This window comes from Zootoca vivipara, chromosome 2 (genome assembly GCF_963506605.1).
Source record: "Zootoca vivipara chromosome 2, rZooViv1.1, whole genome shotgun sequence".
Classification (NCBI taxonomy): domain Eukaryota; kingdom Metazoa; phylum Chordata; class Lepidosauria; order Squamata; family Lacertidae; genus Zootoca; species Zootoca vivipara.
This window is the reverse complement of record NC_083277.1, coordinates 68006224-68021026: the sequence shown is the minus strand read 5'-3', so window position 1 is coordinate 68021026 and position 14803 is coordinate 68006224. Positions and strand designations below refer to the sequence as shown.

The 14803-nt window shown below is 39.1% G+C and overlaps 1 protein-coding gene across 4 annotated transcripts in view; it reads left to right on the top strand.

Annotated features, from left to right (window-relative positions):
• The window catches only part of DDX46 (DEAD-box helicase 46), a 35047-nt gene extending 20643 nt beyond the window's left edge, over nucleotides 1–14404 (top strand). For 2 of the 4 annotated variants that reach the window (XM_060271667.1, XM_060271666.1), the window contains exons 17-24: nucleotides 4–197; nucleotides 1372–1509; nucleotides 2803–2952; nucleotides 3735–3911; nucleotides 7810–8028; nucleotides 8861–9005; nucleotides 11071–11144; nucleotides 12810–14404. In XM_060271667.1, the coding sequence (XP_060127650.1) occupies nucleotides 4–197; nucleotides 1372–1509; nucleotides 2803–2952; nucleotides 3735–3911; nucleotides 7810–8028; nucleotides 8861–9005; nucleotides 11071–11144; nucleotides 12810–12857 (1145 nt within the window). In that variant the 3' untranslated portion in view covers nucleotides 12858–14404. Of the gene's footprint in view, nucleotides 1–3; nucleotides 198–1371; nucleotides 1510–2802; nucleotides 2953–3734; nucleotides 3936–7809; nucleotides 8029–8860; nucleotides 9006–11070; nucleotides 11145–12809 lie in introns of all 4 variants that reach the window. The other 2 variants (XM_035105470.2, XM_035105469.2) reach the window with 1 other exon arrangement.
• The last annotated feature ends 399 nt before the right edge of the window (nucleotides 14405–14803 follow it).

Here is a 14803-nt window from a genome sequence, read left to right as displayed (position 1 = left end):
CAGGTATTGACCAGTATGACAGAGATAGCATAATCAATGATTTTAAGAGTGGAGTGTGCAAACTTCTTGTGGCCACATCTGTGGCAGCCCGAGGTCTTGATGTGAAACATCTTATGCTTGTAGTCAACTACAGTTGTCCCAATCATTATGAGGATTATGTGCACAGAGCAGGCAGAACTGGACGAGCAGGCAACAAAGTATGTGTGCAATATTTTTTTGTAAATAAACTGCTTAAAACGGTACTCTGATAAAGATGATTTTGTTCGTTGGAAGTAGAGAATTTGTAGAACACTGCAGGTGGATCAGTTTTAAATAAAGGCTATTTTAAATCTGATTTAAGTCATGATTTAAATCAGCAGGAAGTTCATTTTGACATTCATGTTTTCCGAACAAGCATGCATTCTAACTGATCACTCTTGATCAGGCATGTCAAACTTGCGGCCCTCCAGATGTTTTGGACTACAATTCCCATCTTCCCCAACCACTGGTCCTGCTAGCTAGGGATCATGGGAGTTGTAGGCCAAAACATCTGGAGGGCCGCAAGTTTGACATGCCTGCTCTTGATGAAGAAGAAGAAGATAATAGAAAAATGATAATAATCTTACATTGGTTTGTAACTATATAAAGCCATTGTGTAACCTCAAGGCATAGGCATGTGCAGGTACAGTAAGATCACTGCAGTCCTAGAACAAATTACCAGGGAGTTAGCCTCACTGAACTCAATAGAATGCTAATTCATGGTGCACTGAACTATGGATAATGCCTATGTACAGCATATGTTTGCATTGTTCCAGTTTCTTTTTAAATGAGGTTATTTTTTAAAGAAGACCTTTTTATAACTGAAATGTAGAAAGATAAAGACTTAAAAATTTAAATTCTGGGTTGCTTCCAGTTCTATGCCAGTAGGATTCTGCTGGTGCAACAGATCTTCTCTTTCCTTTCCTTCCCGCTCCCCAATCTTCTCTAGAGTCCCCCCAACCATCTGGACCTGATGGATGGGCTGTTACACACACAAGGTTTCTTGCATCAGTGTAGTTGACTTGTTGGATGCTGCCCCCCGTCTCTTGCTTTTAAAAAAAGCTAAAAGTCAATCCTGGAATGCTGTCAGGTCCTGTGGAAACCTTAGCAAAAGAGCTGTGATACCACGGAAGTCAGTGACTACATTCCTATTGATTCATCTGTGGGTCAAGAAGTCGCCACAAGATTAAAACAGACTGGTGTCTGGTGATTGCTCTTCTTACCTGTCACCCTATTTGTTATATATTTGGTTGCCCCCAAACAGTGAATTAAGTTCTTCACACTAGCTTGGTGGATTGTTGTGTCCTAAAATATAATTGCCCCCAAAGTTTATACATAATATTTTATTAACAGGGTTATGCATATACCTTCATTACTGAAGATCAAGCACGGTATGCTGGTGATATAATTAAAGCTTTGGAGTTGTCAAGTAATCCAGTTCCTCCTGAGCTGGAGAAGCTTTGGACTGACTTCAAAGATCAGCAGAAGGCTGTAAGTAATCCACTTTTCCATTGTCTGATAATGTTTGTGAAAAAGGCAAAACAGTTGTTAAATAGGCTTCAGATGGGCACTTGTTGGGACATAGTTTTAACGTGGTTTTTATGGGGTAGGAGCCAAAGTGTCTTCTCTGCTCAAGAACACCTCCCACTTTGCGTGTTGTGAGAGAAAAGTGAAACTAATCCAAATATGTTTTTCTGATTAAGCAAACAGTAGCTTGAGGCCTACCATAGAGCCTGCCTATTTGAGCACAGTGTGCTTGTGTGCAGGAGCTTTGTTCCTTTTGCTTCTTGAATCCAAGCTGTGCTTTTAAAGTTTGGAGGCCATGCTGTAGAGTTAGGCCTGGCAATAATATAATGAGAAGGAGGTAAAAGAATGTAGTTTACTTCAGACTTCTGGTTTGGTGATGGCATTTTTGAGTGCTTTTTTGTGCAACAACTTCCTACTAGTAGAAACCTAGAAAAGGGAGTGGTCTGTGTTTGACCTTTCTGCCTTGTGTTTTTGTTTTTACAGCTAGGAAGTTTTATACATAAAGAGCAGTAAAAAATAGCACCCACCCCCCACCTGCAGCTTGGTGTTATTTATTGTCCCTTCCATTTTGCTGCATATGTAGATCATGCCTCGATTTATAGGCTGAAAAGCATTACCGTTTCATTTTTTAGTTTTTCCTTAAAATGCTGCTTGGGTGTGCATGGAAATATCTAAAAAGGAATAAGGGTTCAGTGGATTTGTTCTTTTTGTTCTACAGGTGCCATGTAGTTATTTTTTAAAGGTGAAACATATTTCTAACAAAATAAAAAAAATCCTTCCAGCAGCACCTTAAAGACCAACTAAGTTTTTTATTTTGGTACGAGCTTTCGTGTGCATGCACACTTCTTCAGATACACTGAAATAGTCTATTTCAGTGTATCTGAAGAAGTGTGCATGCACATGAAAGCTCATACCTATGACAAACTTAGTTGGTCTTTAAGGTGCTGCTGGAAGGAATTTTTTTTATTTTGTTTCGACCAACACGGCTACCTACCTGTAACTAGACTTATATTTCTACTTTATGTGTGATATCTGTTAAATCTCCTTTTTTGTTTCTACATTTGGAGTTTTTCTGCATATGGAGTTTTTCTACCTGCATTTATATGTTGTGAGTGCTTAGCAGCACTTTAGCAGGATCAGCTCCCCCATTCATTAACATAAACAAGTATTGAAATATTTGCAATAGACATGTTAAAAGCTAAGATGGATTTTTTATATTGTGGAAGTGACTTCTGAACAAGGAGATTTGCCTTTTAGGAGGGGAAAACAATTAAGAAGAGCAGCGGGTTTTCTGGGAAAGGATTCAAGTTTGATGAAACTGAAGAGGCTTTGGCTAATGAGCGGAAGAAATTACAAAAAGCTGCACTTGGCTTGCAAGATTCAGATGATGAAGATACGGCAGTTTCAGTAAGTATTTAAATTTACTTTTTAGTATAGCATTCTCTTCATATATAATAGTAACTACAGAATTGTGACTCACTTTTTCTGCTTCTGTTCTGATTGATTTTACAAAAACATGGTTGCTTGTTAGCTGAATTTCCTTTTTATATGCAATTAAAAGGATTTTCGGCATTCAGATGCTTCATACTCTTTACATTAAATGGAAATTGAATACTGGACGACATCCAACCTTGCACAAGTGGACATCCCCTCATGCAGCAGGATTTTCCTGTCTTCACCTTTTGTAGGCCCCTGGGAACTTCCAGGCTTCGCTCCAGAAGATTGACAGATTCACTGGATTAGATTTGGGGGGCTTCAGGGTTGAGGAAAGGAAGGGAAAGCTCCTCTTTGTTTTTTTTCTGCAACTAACTAATTTATCTACCTTTCTGGAAATTGTTTATAATGAAGGTCAGGCATGGTTTTTAAGTTTAATGATTTTTCTATTGCCTTTCACTCAAAATGAGACTGTCAGCACCCCAGGCCGAATTATTTCAGAGACTGCTTCTTGCTTTTATTTATATAATGGGTGGAATTCAGCATTGCACACATCAGATGGAACAATCCTGCCTCCACTGTGTGCTTTTCCGGGGGGTTCTGATCTCTCCCAGAGCCAATTGTGTGGGTCACACGGGGGAGGAGGTGGGAGAAGCCCCATTACACAAGGAAAAGCCTTGCACTGGGCTTCCATTGATGGAGTTGGCCGTAATTTCCGAAAACTTGAAATTACATTGTTTTTTCTTTTTCAATAGATTGACGAGCAGATTGAAAGTATGTTCAATTCAAAGAAAAGAGTAAAGGACATGGCATCGTCTGGCGGGACATCTAACGTTCCTGCCCCAACAGCAGGAAATGCAGAAAAGTTAGAAATTGCTAAGAGATTGGCATTGAGAATCAATGCACAGAAGAATCTTGGAGCCGAGGCACAAGTATTGGTCTCTTTTCAATTTAAGGTCACCCTCCTTTACAAAGCAAACATTTCTAAACTTTTATTGAATATGCTATATGTTGCCAACTGCATCCAGTAGAATTCTCATTATCTGCACAACCCTAAGATACACACACATTTACACTGGGGTAAAAAATGATGTAGACATTGTTTACAGAGTTCTGTGTTAATAAATGCTCAGTTTTGATTTACATTTGTGCAGACACAAAACCATACTGTCCAAGTTAAGTACTATTGAAAAAGGAGTAAAAAAATGTTCACATTCTTTTTAGTGCCTTTCTGTGGTTCTATATATGTAACTATCCTAGAAGTGAGGAGTGAAGTATTTATTTTGAATAGCCACTACAGCAGGGATGAAGAACCAGATGTTCCTGGGCAGTCTAGGAATTTGATGGCCTGGTTAGCAGAGCAGAGGGGCACAGGGCATGAAAAGGAATTCATATTTGGGAGGTCCAGATAACCGAAAGTTCCACTGCATATATGTTGGCAATATTTGAAGTGTTTTTGATGTGACTGTTGATGCAGAAATTCAAAGTATTAGTGCCAATAACTGGGCCAACTATGAAAGTTATAAATACCTTAATAATTTGTCAAGGTCCCTAAAAAAAGTCATTGACCATATTTTATATGCAAATATGCCTTTTTAACAAAAGTTCTTTGTAGAATGGTATTTCTGCATGAACAGTTTTTTTGTGGTCGGCTGTTAGCATGCTCAGTAGCAGTGATTACCGAATAAGAATTTACTCATTTTTTTCATTAATTTTCATAATTTGTTTATGAACGCTTCACTCCCAGCTTGGGATAGATAGCAAAAATAGGTGCCTGTTTAGTCCCAGAGGACATTAAATAAAATTAAGTAATATGTTTGTTGCCCAAAAAACAAGGGAAAAGGAAAAAGAAAAGAAAAGAAAAAAGTGCACCAGTACTATAGATATGTATGAACTAATGCTAAACAGGCCCAACTTACTTCAGCCATAAAGTTAATATCTGAAAATATAAGGGTCTGGTGACTTCCGTTTCAGTGTATCTGAAGAAGTGTGCATGCACACGAAAGGTCATACCAATAACAAACTTAGTTGGTCTCTAAGGTGCCACTGGAAGGATTTTTTAAATCTGAAAACATGGGTTACTTTTTGCTCTGCATGAGCAACATCCTAAGTGATCAGTATTTTGCCCACTATTTGTATGCATTGTGGAGAACATGCCAGAATTGTGAGTTAATGCAAAGTTCCCGGAAAACCTTAAACAGGATCTCCTTTCTCTGCAACAATTCACAACTCTTGTTTCTTCCTCTGTAGGTGTTTTGACATTTATTTTTATTTTTTATTTTTTGGTCTGAGCTATCTTCTCCTCTGACTTACTCTAACGCAGGCATGTCAAACTTGCAGCCCTCCAGATGTTTTGGACTACAATTCCCATCTTCCCCAACCACTGGTCCTGCTAGCTAGGGATCATGGGAGTTGTAGGCCAAAACATCTGGAGGGCCGCATGTTTGACATGCCTGCAGTCTAACGGGTCAAGGAACATAGAGGGAATCATACTATAGTGGCCAATGTTGGCCATGCCGCCACAGTACTCTCAGGGAGGGGAGTAGGACACATGCTCTGGTTGCTGAGGCAGCTGTGCGGACGCTCCCTGCCTTGCTGTGCGGCAGTGATACTACCACAGTGCAGTAAAATCAGGAGCATTCCCATTGCCGAAGCACCTCAGCCACTTTTTCCTATCTTGGCATGAGGTAATTTCATTGCATGGCTAGAGAGTGTGTTGGCTCAGTTGTCTTGGTAACAGGAGGCATTAAAATGCTCCAGAATTTATTTGCTGCTCTTTCAGCACAGACACAGAGCGACTAACAGTCATAACATAAAACTATACAGTAAAATTTTAGTTACAATCATAAATAAATAAATGCAGCCGAGCAATAAAAACATGAAAAGCCTCCTGTCACAGCAAAAAGAAAAAAAGAGCAACCAGTTATAACAACTAGTTGAGTGATCAGTGACTGGTTGGGCTCATTCAGAGAATAAATAGCATGCCATTCAGATTATCACTAGCAGGTGAGAGACATCACCATACTAATTTTATATTACTTTTGGGTGTATTCAATCCTATTGGCCCTTGGATTTTATGTTTGGGGTGAGTTCATTTTGCTAATAAGCGGAGGATTTTTCTCATAGAAGGTATTTCATGGTACTAGGATAAAACCCCATTCCAAACTTAGGCCAGAATCCAAAGATGCATGCGACTAATTGCATGCAGAAAATGCGGGTGTGGATTTCTGAACAGCAGCGTTTGGAACAGAGGAGTTACAAATACAGTTTTTTTAAACCTAGCATTGTTTTCTTTTGTATAACGAAAGCATCCTGAAACCATTGGGCTTTTTGGATTCCCACCACTTGGTTGCTTATACAGAGTTGCAACTTAGGAAAGGGAGTCATGACTTGGGGGCAGCTGTTTTGAGAAAGTGCTTGATCCTGTCCCAGATTCTTTTCCTCTTATTATAAAGCTGTTAGTCCAAGCTCATTCTGCAAACGAGCCAACACAGTACAGTTCAGGCCATGTTTATAGACATACCTGTATATAAACCCGTGCAAAATTGGACAAGAGCCTGCTAATGCTTTTCAACATTTTCGTTTAAAAGCATAATTGGTAGCAAAATATTATTTTAGTTCTCTTAGGCCAAACAATGTGATGGGGCAGCCATGTTTATTTAGGAATATGTCTCACTTTCATGCCTTAATTGGGCAGACATAAAAAAAGAGTACATGGATGAGGGAAGCTAAGCCCTCCCTTACTTTGCCTTGTCCTCCATTGCTTCAAAACACTCCCAGCCAACTCTGATATCTGAAGTGGGGAGAGAAATGCTTGCAGCAGAGGAAGGCAGCCGTGTCAGGCAAAGGAAAGAATAGCTCTCCTCACTGGCATATACTCCTAGGTGCAAAAATAAAATAAAATTTCAAAAAGGACAGATGTTCTGCTTCATACTTGAATGCATGTAGCTGCTCCAGTCACTTATAATTTGGCCCATAGCTGACCTGCCCAGTTGATAATGTATTGATGAGTTTAAGTCTGTAATGAGAGCAGCTCCACTTAAAATTTCAGGGTCTAACGATATATGAACAAGATCACTCTTGGAAAATACACCGTGTTGTTTATTATCTACCATAAATAAAAGATATATCCAGTATTGCAGATCTGTAGATTGACATAGCAGTGGCCCTAGCCTGCATTATTTATTCTGGCAGTTCCTTCTAAAACCTGGGCACGTCACATCTGCTGTGACCTGGATTATAGCTAGTACATTTCTGACTACACTGTGTTTGATTTCAGGCTTAACTTTGAACACCAAGACTGCATGGTTCTGCTAATAATTGTATCAATTTTTTATGTGAGGAGTGCTGTGCTTATGTATATAGTTGCTACCAAAATGCAAAGACTGTCTGTAGGCCCGTTTTTATGATTAAAAATAGCAGTTTATGACACTTTAAAAATTAAGAAATTTATTAGGACATAAACTTTTATGGTTCATCATCCATGAAAGCTTATTCAATAATAAACTGGTTAGCCTTTTTGTTTCCAGTCTTTAGCTGCTTTTGCTGCAACAGGCTCGCATGGCTACCCATCTGGGAATTTATATGATTAGTTATCCTGGGATAATATTGTCTTTGTTTCAATTCAACGTTTGTTTTGTTTGTACATCCAAGGGGGCTTGGGATTAGTCAGTGATAGGGACGTCTCATTTGTGCAGGTTTAGAATATATATGCACAGATGGTTACGCGACAACATTCATATGCTGGTAAAATTCTTGTACTACCTTGTGCTGTGGTATGTTTCTGAAATTAGTTTTGTTTTGTTTTATTAAAAAAATACCTTATTACAGGATGTGATGCAGCAAGCTACCAATGCTATCCTGAGGGGTGGCACCATTCAGGCTCCAACCGTATCTGCAAAGACCATTGCAGAACAACTGGCTGAGAAGATCAATGCCAAGCTGAATTATGTGCCCATAGAGAAACAAGAGGAGGAAAAACAGGAAGGCGGACAAAATGAATCTTTTAAAAGATATGAGGAAGAACTGGAGATCAATGATTTCCCACAGGCAAGATTTTGTGGTGGTGGATTCTTCATATTGCAATGGTGGTTGTACAGCTCAGGGCTCTAGCTGGGAATCTAGTAGACAATTTCTTGCTAACATAGGTTCTTAATTGCCAAATCCATCCTTAATATTATCACCTGTTGTGTATCAACTGCTGCTGTGTAACTATGGACTTTTTCACTAGTCAGCAGCATTTGTGGTTTAATGATGGAGTGAAACTTTCACACTGAATAAGATATTCTTCCACTGAATAAGATTTCCTCATTTTTTTGTTTTCTGACCAATATATTTTTTGTTGTCTTGAAAATTACTTTTAAAATATGTCAACCATATTCACACCTAGTAACCCATTGACATTCTGCTAAATAATTTTTCTTTCCAGCTCATAAAGGCACTGTAGAGACTTCATTCATTAACAAAACTACACTTTCACCAGGGTGGGGTGTGTGTGTGTGTGTGTGTAATATCTGATTATCTGATTATCAGAGGACAGCTTGCACATGCATATATATATATAGCTGTCTTCTGATAATGTTTTCTATAAACTATTTCTGATATATTAAGAAGTGTTTAACTTTTTAAAATTGTCCTACATAGTGATGAGAGAAAAGAACTATTAAATGGAGCTTATTATACTTTTTATAAAATGTTATTTATAATATTTTTTTATTCTAAATATCAAAGCATTAATCACTTACACTATTTCCCCATTTCTGGTTTCTGGTCATTCTGTTATGCTACTTACTGTGAAGTCCCTTTGTTTAGAATTCCACTTAGCCTTTTTTGATTTAATACTTTGCATCTTTTCCTTTTCTTTGCTTCTTTTGTTTTACAGACTGCCAGGTGGAAAGTAACATCAAAGGAAGCTCTGCACAGAATAAGTGAATATTCTGAAGCTGCCATTACAATCAGAGGAACATACTTCCCTCCAGGCAAAGAGCCCAAGGAGGGAGAACGAAAAATTTACTTGGCCATTGAGAGTGAGTATTGCTAATCATTTCCACTAAAACTCCCATTACAGCCGTCTGTTGAATGTAAAATGAATGCCACATAGGGCATGTTTTTAGCAAGCATTGCAGCTATCTAGGCTAGAAAGTCAATTAATTGTGTTTCTGTGCAAAAAGATACCCAGACACATCTATTGTTGCTTTCTTAAAGGGCAAAGAAGGGAATTCTTCCTTGTTCTAGAAAAGTTGCCACAGCAGGGGATATGTGCTGCTGTTCTCAGTGAGGTGGGAGAACAGCTTGACACAAATATTGGCAGTAGTGATTAACCACATAGTCGATTTGACACAAGCCAGTATTCAGGAGGGTACATCTGCAACAAGGTGTGGGAAACCTGCAATATTGAGCAGTTTCAGGAGTCAACATTGTGCATAGCTGCCAAGTTATCCCTTTTTTACAGGGATTTTCCCTTATGCTGAATAGGCTTCCTCGCGAGAAAAGCGAAAACTTGGCAGCTATGACATTGTGTGACATTTCCCTGTGTGCCCACACCAGCAGAGGGCTCACTGTTGACCAGAGTGTCCAAAATTGCTGACAAGAAGAAATTAAAGGAACAAGTTGAACAATAGTAGCTTTTACATTTTTAAATACTGCCATCTGGACTTCCCATTGGTTCACCTGGAGATAAAGGACAATGGGTGTGTGTGTTCCGGTTACTGTGAAGGCACATGGAGTTAAAACAAGCTGCCAGCTCATTACAAGCCACTTTGCCCATCAACCAGCCAGCGACTTGACCTTCTAAAGATATTTGCAATGATTTGTCAAAAGCAAGGGGAAGTGCAGGGCTTCTGGTGGTGACATTTTTAAGTTGGAGCAAAACAAGTACCCAGTCTTGACCCTGGTAGCACACCAGGGTAGATTCAGGTTTGTCCTCCCCAACTGGAAATGCCAATACGGGGGGGATGAGCACACTCCATTCCATTGTTCTAATGATGCAGACAGTTCTAAGACCAACACCAGACACTCCTGGAAGCCTCAGTTATTGGAGCAGGAATCTTCCATATCATCAGATGTTTCCATGTGATGGGGAGGGGAGCCACTTTAGGGCCAGCTGCAAGAACTTAACAAGCTCTAAGGCAGGCATATCAAACCTGCGGCCCTCCAGATGTTTTGGACTACAATTCCCATCTTCCCCAACCACTGGTCCTGCTATCTAGGGATCATGGGAGTTGTAGGCCAAAACATCTGGAGGGCCGCAGGTTTGACATGCCTGCTCTAAGGCATATACAAATTTGTATCACATCTAGCATGTACAGGTAATCTCAGCAAATGGGGCTCTTGGGATGCAGCTGGTAATTGCCTCTACACATCAGCCACCATTTTACTTTTGGCTCCAGCTAGGAGGATGGTAAAAAAGATTCTACAAGCTTCTTTACCTACCTCTTCTCTAATCACCGTCAGCCATAGACATAGCCATAAGAAGCTGCCAGTGTATCTTCAGGGTGTTGAATTCTTAGTTACAGGCACATCTCACTCTTTTTTGGGGGGGCATTTGCAGCCCATCATCGAGAAGGCCTCCTTTCAGATCACCACCCACAGTGTCTCTGCTGGGACATGGAGCAGGGTTTCCCTTGTTTAATCAAAGTGTGCAGGCAGGTTCATATAGGAAGCCACTGTTTTAGACCTAAACTATTTTAACGGCTTTTAAATTTTGTGTAATGTTATAGAAAGAGAGAAATGCATCACTCCTGTGTAGCTATTCAGAAATACAAAACTCACTAAATATGTAGTAACCCTGACAAGCATGTCCCCATACGTATATTCTTGTTATTAATTTTGGTGGGAACTCCATGCAAGCCCCATGGATTTAAGGCGACAAGAGGGTGTTTGTTCAGTTGTTCACTAATTTCTTCTTGCTGAATTTCTTGGTAATGTGAATATGTATGTGTATAACATTATGAAACTTAATGTAGGTTTAATGTCACAGTGTACGAATTACTGGATTACTGAAGCACCTTCATGGCTACCAACACAATGTGATTCTTCTGTTTGCTTGCTTCGTCCTTGATGATTTAATTTTTGTTTACTTTCTGCTTTCAGGTGCCAATGAATTGGCTGTGCAGAAAGCAAAGGCAGAAATTACCAGGCTTATCAAAGAAGAGCTTATCAGACTGGTAGGTGAAATAGTCATAATTTTTGTCTGAAATTCCAGGTATTTCATAGTAATTATCAGTGGTGGGGAGCAGCTCACCCACAGGCTTAATTAGGCCTTTCAGGCTTCCCCTTTTGACAATGTGGCATGAGTTTTGTCTAAACCACACCCACCTGTCCAACACCTGACATCGTGTGACAGCAGGTGGGCAGGTAAATCCACATGGCTAAAATGTAAAGAAAAAAATAAGAGAGCAGCCGATTCATCCTTTCCAGCCACTGATAGAATTTGGCACTTTTGTTTGATATCTTTTTCTGTTGCCCTGCCAAATTAAAAAAAAAGCACCAGATTACAGCTGGAAAGGAAGAATCAGGAGTGCATTTCTTCTCTTGTAGCAACAGCTTGAATTCTGGGGTTTTCCTTTGGATCTTGCATGTGTATTAATCTAGAGCTGCAAAGGAAGAATCAGGAGCATGCTTAGAGATTCAAAGGAAAATCACCTGATGTCATATGACAGATGGGCAGCCCCACCCATGTGAAGAAACTGCTCAAGGAGATGAAGGAATTCTGGATCAGCCAGCCACAGTTTGCCACGTGTGCCATAATTCCACAATACTATCTGGACAGATTAATCCTATGAAGTTTATGGAGGGCGGGGAAGACTCAGGGGTAAAGTAGCCTCCATTTCCAAAGCCCTACCAGGTTTATGCCAGACAGGGCAAAACATATTTGTGTGGGTGGCTTCTTACCCCTTCCTCACCAATTCCTTTTTCCTCACCAATTCCTTTGTTTGAAAAACCCTCCCATTGTTTCCAGTGGGAGGGGAAATCACCTATACCAGCTCCAGAACTGGTATAGTTACTCCTGCATTCTCGAGGCATTTCTGGGAAATGGAGGAGCTTTGGATCCAGCAGAGCCAGTGCCTCCCCCTATCTGCCCTGACATGCTCCTGTAATGCCTCGCTTTGTTTTACTGCCTTCTGAGCAGAGGACAAATAAGCTGTGGCAAACTGCCAAACCAGTGAGGCCACTGATCATGGTCCTCCCTTTCTAGCCATGGAGAGGAAGGTTCAAGTTATTCAGCAGCCTCCCAGGTGCCCTCCGCAGAAGCATAGGATTGCTCCCTTAAGCTATTTATACTTAATACATCAAATTCAGAAATACTGGACCAGTCAGGCCTCCCCCCCCCCCCCCCCGCCGATGTTCTTGCTAGTCTGTTATAGCGACAGATAGAGACTGAATACTGTGAGGATTTTACTCTTGGAGACATCTCTCCAAGGGGTTAACAAACATATCCTTGTACATTAAATTTTTTTATAGAGGGTTGCATATGTGCTTCTTTGGAAACATCTCTTACCTTTCCATAGAAGACAACTGATTTATTTCCTTTTGTAAATTGAAGCTTTCTTTTTTTCCAAAACCAATGTTATTTTTTTCTGCTCAGTATTGTGTTTCTTTTGGATGCCGATTTGGGATTCTTTGTTTATTCCATGGTGAGCTGACTTCAGACACTTAAGCTCACAATCAAATGCTTTATTGAGCTTTCCATTCCGTGTTTCCTTCCCCTTAGACACTCTTGTTTTGCGACATTGTAATATACTTTTGTTACTGTTTTTATAGTTGAGTTAGCTTAGAAAGTATACTAACTACATGTCTGATTAATCACATACTGCTTTCTTCTCTTACAGCAAAATTCATACCAACCAACCAACAAAGGAAGATACAAAGTTTTATAAATATTTGGAGTAAATCTGTCTGCCAGTTTTCATTTGTGAAACTTGTCATTTCTGTTTATCTTTGCTATTTACACTGCTTATTGTAAATTACATTTTTTAATGTAGTCATGCTGGATTTTTTTTAAAGATCAAAATTATTTTCGTCAGGAGGTCCTTTTCTGCACAGATTACAACAGTTTCAGGAGGGCATAATTAAAGTTTTTTTAAAAAAAAATTGTGTGCTTCTAGGTATACTGAATCAAATCAGTTACAACTTTTCTGGACAACTATAGTATAAGCTCAGCTTGAAAAATCTTAAACAGGGGGTGGTAGTTGTACTTCAACAAAGGTTGAAGTTTCCCACCTCACATAGAAAAAAACCTTCTCCCTTGCCCATCTTCCTCCCATTCCGAGTTAGATCAGCATATGAACTTCTAGAACCATGTAAATGGCCTGGAAATCGTGAAGACCTAAACTTTTAATGGATTTTAATGCATAAGGATAACAAAAGTAGTGTCTGTATATTTTCCTGCAAAATGAGAAATTTGGAAGATTTAAATAAGTTTTCTATACATGTCTGGTTTTAGGAATTAGCAAAAAATAAAAATTGAACTTATTATTTAATGAGAAATTGTACTTCCATTACATGAGATTTTTTTTCTATAAGGGAAGTACAGAATTAGTCAAGCTTATTGTGAATGTGTGTGTGTATATATTCTTTAATTATCGCCCCCCCCCCATTTTTCTGTGTCGGCATATGAGGAAATAGTTTGTCAATCATCTCCAATGTTGGTGGCTATTGTATCAGAATATGGTAGCCTACTTTAGACAGTCTCTGACCTGTAGACACTGTAGTCTAACTTTCCCTGGTTCCAAAGCTGTTCTATTTTCCACTTCTTATCACATTAACATTTATGAGAGAACTTTTCTCAAATTCTTGTAATTTTGCCCTTATTATTGCATCACTGGTGGTATCTGTGTAAACAATGGCAGTAATAATTGGAGCTAAAAATTTGTCCAGTTTTGAAATGTCTGTTTTGTAGAAGGATGTGATGCTATGGGGCAAAATTTTAATATGTAAAATGTACATTGATCTAAACAAATCAGGCTCTAAATTTAATAAACTGGAACACCAAAACAAGCTCATGTGTTTTTCAAAGCATGAATTGCCTTTAACTGTGTTGGACTTCCCAAAATATTTTGCCAGATTAATGACATGTGTTGTGCTGATTTTATGTTTCACTTTTCAACAGCTTTGACTTGCCATGTGGTAGGACTGTAGCTGTGGTTTTGTTTTTGTTTTAAATCTAAAACACTTTCACTGGGCTGTAAGAATTCATGGGGAGGTGAGGAGATTAGCAGGGGCATGATTGTGCTGTTAAATACTTTGCAATGGGAACTACTTTGAGAAGCCATGATATTGGAAACATTTCATTTGAGAAGATACTTAATTCTTTCTATACCTGTAATTTTCAGTTTTAGAATGAATACAAGGTCTTTGTAAAGAACAATTTCACTATATGTGTGTTTTCTAACTTCCTCATCAAATAAAATAAAATGTCATTGTGTATTCCTTTTCTGAAAATATTGAATAGCTAAGGTTTTTTCCTTACTTGGCTCAGACTTGATATTTCACTCCAGCAGTTCAACTACATCAACTACAGGCAGGTTAAATGTAAGGAGCTCTCTGTGATAAGCAAAAGGTCACAAGAACTACAGTTTCAAATCTAGAATCATTGAAATGCTTTAAATCTAAGTTTGGATTATTCTCATCTGGATCTGAGGTTATTTTGGTTTGAGACGTGGATGTTTTCATGACTCCGCCAGCTTCTGCTGAAAGAAAAGTACATGCATATTTAAAGGCATAGGTGCTATGTCAAATATAGGAGGTGTTTTTGTCAGTACATACACTAAAAACATTTGCTACCTCTGTGGAAACTGACATAGAAAGTGATACGCTGGATCAG